General features: G+C 38.3%; 1 protein-coding gene across 1 annotated transcript; it reads left to right on the top strand.

The window, feature by feature from the left end:
* The first annotated feature begins 1064 nt into the window (after window positions 1-1064).
* Window positions 1065-3374, top strand: nitr14b (novel immune-type receptor 14b). Its single transcript, XM_058798588.1, has 6 exons — window positions 1065-1134; window positions 1319-1660; window positions 1858-1962; window positions 2076-2171; window positions 2277-2317; window positions 2826-3374. The coding sequence occupies exons 1-6, from the start codon at window positions 1095-1097 to the stop codon at window positions 2940-2942; spliced, it is 741 nt and encodes a 246-aa protein (XP_058654571.1). The 5' UTR covers window positions 1065-1094; the 3' UTR covers window positions 2943-3374.
* Window positions 3375-7357: the final 3983 nt, after the last annotated feature.

The following is a 7357-nucleotide window of genomic DNA, read 5'->3' as shown; positions in this document are numbered from 1 at the left end:
GACTGAAGTGATAACAATCATAGCTGCAATACTGAAGGGCCCGGTGAGGGAGAAGGTGCCTGGGACGCGTTTTTTTACAGAGGGGGAACTCCTCCAACACACCCATTTTTGGTAAATGTAAGGGCATGAATGTAAGGCGGGGGTTAAAGATGTTCAGTGAGCACGGAAACCATAGCCGCGCTCATGTTCCAAATCTGAAGTTCTCAAAACTGGCCACTTCAAAGGGCCCTTCATTATGAAGGATTTTGGATGAGCACCTCCTTAATTGACAGGAACAGTTTTTTGGTCCCCTACACCCTTCAGTCCTCTGAAGCTCTCATTTGGAGGAAAAACCCTTCAAAGGCATCAGGGCATAGAGATGAGCCCTTCAGAATGGAATACAGTATTCATCTCTGGTCAAAAACCAGCATGTAAGCACACACAGAGAGAGGCTTGCTGTGAAATTAAATTCTTAAATTCTTAACTGTGCATGATACCCAAATGCTTAGCAGTAAATTTAAAGAAGCCCCTTTTGTTCATTTTGTTTACCTTTCATTCTTTTTAAGTATATTTAAAAATGTATTAATATCTGTGATTATGACAGAAACTGAAAGTGATATTTTAAATAATAATAATAATAATAATTCCTTACATTTATATAGCGCTTTTCTAGGCACTCAAAGCACTTTTTACATTGTGAGGGGGGGTCTCCTCATCCACCACCAGTGTGCAGCATCCACCTGGATGATGCAACGGCAGCCATAGTGCACCAGAACACCCACCACACACCAGCTTATTTGTGGACAGGAGACATGTTATCTAGATATATTACTACTAATTTTGCACAACCAGCCTTCAGTAATATAAAATCATTTTTAAAGTACCCTACAAAGAAAATTTACTAATGTTACAGCATTGAGGGTAACCCAAAATCTGACAGACCAGATAACTGAAAAGTGAAGAGGACGTTTTTCCCCTGTAAGTGTCTCAACCAATGGTAATTAATCTGAGTAAGTTAGTCCAGGAAGTACTGTATATAAGGAACTCCTGCTTTGCAATAAAACTATTACCAGTTTGATGGAGTAGATGGGCAGCAGAAAAATTGTTGTTTTACAATGATTCCTTGGACATTTGTTACTGTTCTTTGTATTTTACGTAAGTCATGTTTTATTTAAATTTGTTTCACACTTTTAAATATTTATTTTAAATGATTGCTCTGATTATTTATTTAGTTTTTAGAGCTCTGTAGATTTTCTGATTGATCTGCAAGCATATTGTGGATTAGTTATTCATTTTTACTGAATGTCCAGTTCAAGTCTTAACCTGTGGACATGATCAGTTTTTTCAGGTACTGCACATCCTCGTGTTGATCAGCCAGATAAAGTCATAACTGTGGCACTTGGCAACACTGTGACTCTGCAGTGTTATTCTGATAAAGACAACATATTTTGGTATAAGCAAATTGCTGGACAACAACCTCGAGTCATATCAGCATTGCAGAAAATGTCAGAACCCATTTTTTACAATGAATTCAAAAATGATCGATTCTGTGGCAAAAGATTGGGCAGAACCTCCAATCTGACAATTTCAGGCATCATTCAGTCAGATGAAGCAGTGTACTATTGTGGAGCAAAAGCATTTTATATTGAGTTTGGAAGTGGAACACATCTGATCATTAAAGGTAAATTTTCAAAATCACCAAAATCATGATCATAGTGACTGTCAGTCCATATGAGTTATATTGTATTTAGACTATTTGTGAAGATTATGCACATCAGTAAATTACAAAGTAGAATAAGATATTTATGAATCTCTAAAACAATTGAGATAAAGATTTATTTTTATTATATTTAATTATGTATTTATTTATTTGCGTAGGTCAACAAGATTCAACGTCAAAGATCTCAAAGTCTGATCATCTAAGTGACTTCACAAAATGTCATCAAAAATGCTTTGAAAACAGTACAAATCAAGTGAAGAATGGTAAACAAGCACTGCTTTCATTTAATTACTTTTGTGACAGAAAAGTATTCATAATACGAAACTCTTAAGTGTTCATAATAAATCTAGAGACATTTATTGTGCATACATTTCAGAAGAAAGGCTCTGTCCAGCAGTGCTTGGGTTGGCATGTGCTTTGGGACTTTGTGGAGTTCTAATCTTTGCTCTTGTGGGTTTTATATTTAAGAGAGGTATGTGTGAACAGTGTCTGCTAGGATTTTTTCTTTTCTTTTTTCCCCCTTTTTGCAATTATCTTTGAAAATGCTTATAGTTGTTTCTGCATCTTTTTCATACAGTGCACGTTTCTGGACAAGACAACCAAGTGAGAGGTGCTCAGGTAAGAGGATGAATTTGCTGTCTATATTAAAAAGGAATCTTTACCTTTATTAATGATTTAAATGTCATTTTAATTTGTCTAGACTGCCAAACTACACTCTCAGAATTAAAGGTACAAAAGCTGTCACTGGGGCGGTACCCTTTCAAAAGGTGCACTTTTGTACCTATTAAGTTCAAATATGTACACTTTAAGTACTAATATGTATATCTTTAAGGTACCAAAGTTGACCTTTTAGGTACAAACATGCACCTTTTGAAAAGGTACCGCCCCAGTGACAGCTTTTGTACCTTTATTTCTGAGAGTGTATGTTTTGTTTTGTTTTCAGCTCCAACAACAAAATTGCATTTAACCAATTACTATTAGCTTTCTAATTTCATGTTACTTTTTGAAATTAATAAGCGAATAAGTGTAGCCTATATCTATGGCACTGTGGTTTGTTTTATACTTATAAATGCAGTGAATTCAAATACAAGTCAATTTTATAATTTTGGTAACCTTTTCTCTTCAGGACACTGACGATGAGAATTTGACATACGCAGCCTTGCGATTCAGTCAGAGAAAAATTAAATCTGGTGGGAGGAGAGAAAAATCTCAGCAGAGTGTGATTCTTTATGATTCTTTATGAACATATGATTCTTTATATGTTCAGTAGTTATTGTCTGCCCTGTTGTGCTGTATATAATGAATATAAAATGGTGAGATGTATAAATATTGAGTGTATTATTTTTCAGGTTGTTTCATTGAGATTATTTCAACATGAAGAGTATTTTTATTAATTGATTATCTTGTTCTTGTCCATTCATTTTTTTCTCCACTGTATCCAATCTTCTAACAAGGGCTCTGTTATCTCTAGATTCATTTTACAGTATATATGCTCAGTAACATACAGAAACTGACCTACACTGAGAAATATTCGCTGAAGTTAAATAAATAAATAAAATAAATAAATAAATAGTCCAAACCTCATTTATGTAAAATTTCCAAAGGACAGTAAGCTGAGATGCGTTGCTTATAAATTATATGTATTATATGTAGCTGTTATAAGTCTTATTGCAACTGGGTAACAGGCGGACTATAGAAATAAATGTTATTTTTTAATGTCAAAATACATTTGAAAGGTTATTTTGAGGTAAACTAAACATACATCTAATTGGAACAATACACTTGAAAGAATAAAGCTATTAACAACTAACCAAAATCAGTGTCATCTTTGCTGATAAGATTCATGCAGAAATATTTTTTCATAATATTAAATGAGAGTTTTTCACACTCAGCAGCTGATGTAGTCATGAATGGAATTTATTCTGCACTTAAAAAGCAGTTAATGCAGCACTAGCATGAGGGTGTTGTAGTGCAAAAAAAGTGTGTGTGGTAATAGTGTTTTCCATTGTAGCAGAAAGCTGGATTAAACTGGACTGAGCAGTTTACATTATCATCTCATGGCCTCATTACGTTTCTAAGCCGTCATGTGGGCTGGTGATAGGTTTAGGTGACGACCACCAGAAAGGGGTCAGTCATTTATCTGGTTGAAATATGGCTGCTTGCAAGTGAGTGGATTAGGCACACTTTTTAAAAGTTTAAATTGATGAGAAATACAGAACACAATGACTTTAATTCAGTATTCTGAAACAGGAACGCTTATAGTTTCTAACAGTGAATAGTCAAATATTCCCCATAGCATTTGGAATTTGTGAAAATGCAGATTATATTCACATTACTTTCTTCTTTTTGTACTTCTATGATTGTGTTTTTTTTGTTGTTGTTGTTTTTATTTTGGGTCTGGATTCAGACATTCTGTAGACATATTCACCATATTACTTGGTGACACTTTTCCAGTTTTGTACTCAGAAACAATATTTGAGTATGTTACACGTTTCATGCTATTGTAGTTCAGTTAAGATTTGTTTTACTTATTTGTTTGTAACATTTTCTTCCACAAAATAAGGAATTAAGAATGTTTCCTCGCCTTGTATCTTGCAGCATTTCCAAACCCTAAACAAATTAAATATTTAAAGGGATAGTTCACCCAAAAGTGAAAATTCTGTCATCATTTACTCACCCTCAAGTAGTTCCAAACCTGTATGAATTTCTTTGTTCTGCCAAAAACAAAGGAAGGTATTTTGAAGAAAGTTTGTAACCAGGCTGTTTTGGGGCACCATTGACTTCCATAGTAGGAAAAAATATATACTATGGAAGTCAATGGTGCCCCAGAACTGCTCTGTTTCCCACATTCTTCAGAATATCTTCCTTTGTGTTCAGCAGAACAAAGACATTCATACAGGTTTGGAACTACTTGAGGGTGAGTAAATGATGACCGAATTTTCATTTTTGGGTGAACTATCCCTTTAAGTAATTTTAGTCATTTCCAAGCAGATACAATTGCAAATAGAATTTAGAATTCAGAGGTTCTTTTATTTTTGCATATGCTTGTATTTAGGCTATACACGGTATGCCTCCTGAATGTGAACTGATAGATTTTATCTGTAATTATGTGTGGGAGGGTTAAGATTCAGTGTCAGCTTAGGTTCCGCCTCCACCACAGTGGCTAAAACACCTTGGCTTCTAGAGTTTCAAAATGTGTTTTTGTATGTGTGTTTGCTTGTCCTGGGTTTCACTGGCAGGCCATTATTATATATTATATATTATATAATTCATATGAGAGAAATAGACACCACACAATAGTCTTGTTGTAAAAAATCCATCCCTCTATCTGTGTATTAACATGATTAGTTCTGGCTCTAAAACACACTAATAAATGATTTTGTATCTCTTGGGACCATCAAATGTATCAAAGTGTCAAAGATAAAGATGCATCTATCTATGTTTGTGTTCAGTGTGCAGTGTTAGAATGCACTTCTTACAGTCTTCTCACATAAATCTTCTTACGTTACAACAACTTATTTGCTGTGTATTGATGAACTATAATTCCAGTTACGGTCGTTTTTGATTACGGTAAAAAGCTTTTGTTCTCCAAAACTTGCACAGCTTACTAACTTCTCACGTGCCTTAAAAACCATTTCACGTATGAGGCATAACTTGTCGATGGGCCTTTCCAGCATATTGGTCTTAGTTTTAACCAGCACACATCTTACAAGTCCTTTTTTATCAGGGAACACTTTCATGATTCGCCCTAGAACCCATGAATTTCTAGGAGAAGATTCATCAATTATTAGAACAACATCTCCAACCGAAAGGTTTTTTCTCGCTTGAAACTATTTTTGACGCTCCTGAAGCAAAGGCAAATATTCACGCACCCACCGCTTCCAAAATAAGTCAGCAAGGTACTGAATTTGCTCCCACTTGTGACGTGCGTATATGTCCTCTTTTTTGAAAAGTCCAGGAGGCAAGTTTATTTGTCTTTTCATTAATAGCAGGTGATTAGGTGTCAAGGGTTCCAGATCTGTGGGATCATCCGTAGCAGTGATAAGTGGTCGGTCATTTATTATTGCTTCCACCTCACACAGGAATGTATGCATGCTCTCATCAGTTAGTGTTTGCTCTTTCAGTATAGATCTCAGGATCTTTCTGACTGATCTTATCTGCCGTTCCCATATTCCACCGAAATGAGACCCGGAAGGTGGGTTGAATATCCACTGTATTCCTTTTTGCATGAGAGTGCATTCAATTTTTGACTGATTCCACTATTGGATAGCTTTACGCAGTTCAGCCTCAGCATCTATGAAGTTAGTGCTATTGTCACTTCTTATGATTGACACCTGACCTCTCCTTCACACAAAGCGTCGAATGGCATTCAAACAGGAGTCTGTGTCCAATGAATGTGCAACTTCAATATGCACAGCTCTTGTTGTCAAACAAGTAAACAATACACCATACCTTTTAACATTACTTCTACCTCGTCTGACATCAAACAGTCCAAAATAGTCTACTCGTACATTGGTGAAGGGTAGATGATCTGGTGTTACTGTGGTAGTTCTGACATCTTTTGTTCACCAGCCTTTGCTCTGATCTTTCTACATGTCACACAACTGGAGAGAAACTTTCTCACAATGGAGTTAGCAGACAGACTCCAGAATTTCTGTCGCAATTTTGAAAGCATATAATTCCTTCCACAATGTCCAATTTTTTCATGAATGTCTCTTAAGATTAAAGTAGTGATATGTGAGTGTGGCGAGGGGGGCGTGGTTAGCAGAATCTGCAGCGGGAGAGAGAGGCTGGAGAACGAGCGGTGAGTAAGTGGGTCAAGTACAAGATGACATTCACTTGCTTCTCGTTTCAGTGATTGGCGTGGAGAGATCAAAAGCCACAGAGGGACGGACAGTGGCAGAGAGAGACAGACTGAGGACTCGGGAGGCAAACGATCACTGCTGAGCGGAGACTCACCAAAAGTGCTGTGAACTTATGTTAGTTGAAAGTGCCTGAGTGCACGAGCTTTATTTTGTGGACACTGAATAAATTTCCCGAGCCTCAGTCACGCCGACTCAGACTTCTTCCTTCCTTTCTTCGAACTTTGTTACACTGGTGCCGAAACCCGGGAAGGAAAAAGCCCGGCCACCGCCGTCATGCAGTCCCCGCCAAGTTCGCTGTTTGCGGAGGTCATTCAGTCGCTCGTGGGCCTCCACCAAGAACACCATCAGGCGCTGCTGGAGATGCGGGACGATCAGGAACGCTGTTTCCGCTCTCTGCTACAGGCCCAGCAGGAGGACCGTGAGCTGTTCCGGAGCTGGATGGACCAGGAGGGACGGGCAGGTGGGCCGTCCTCAAGAAACCCCACCGGCCCCACTCATCTGCCCCTAAATAAAATGGGGCCACAGGACGACCCCGAGGCTTTCCTCGATCTGTTCAAGAAGTCGGCCGAGGCATGCGGATGGCCACAGGACCAATGGCCGGTGCGACTCATACCTCTGCTGTCGGGGGAGGCCCAGGTGGCGGCCCAACAATTGCCCGTCCAAAACCTCCTGGTCTTCACCGACCTCAAGCGAGCCATCCTCCAGCGGGTCGGCCTAAGCCCAGAACAACATCGCCAGCGGTTTTGGTCGCTGGAGCTGAGCGATAGTGGCCGGCCCTTCGTGCTCGCTCAAC

Source organism: Onychostoma macrolepis, chromosome 14 (assembly GCF_012432095.1).
Source record: "Onychostoma macrolepis isolate SWU-2019 chromosome 14, ASM1243209v1, whole genome shotgun sequence".
NCBI classification, from domain to species: Eukaryota; Metazoa; Chordata; class Actinopteri; order Cypriniformes; family Cyprinidae; genus Onychostoma; species Onychostoma macrolepis.
The sequence above is the reverse complement of the archived record's forward strand: the minus strand, read 5'-3'. Positions and strand labels throughout refer to the sequence as shown.

Bases quoted from the DNA above. Each gene is read 5' to 3' on its own strand.
- nitr14b (XM_058798588.1), top strand. From the start codon at position 1,095: ATGATTCCTTGGACATTTGTTACTGTTCTTTGTATTTTAC. The intron at 1,661-1,857 runs GTAAATTTTCAA...TTATTTGCGTAG, and splicing joins AACACATCTGATCATTAAAG to GTCAACAAGATTCAACGTCA. The intron at 1,963-2,075 runs GTAAACAAGCAC...CATACATTTCAG, and splicing joins TACAAATCAAGTGAAGAATG to AAGAAAGGCTCTGTCCAGCA.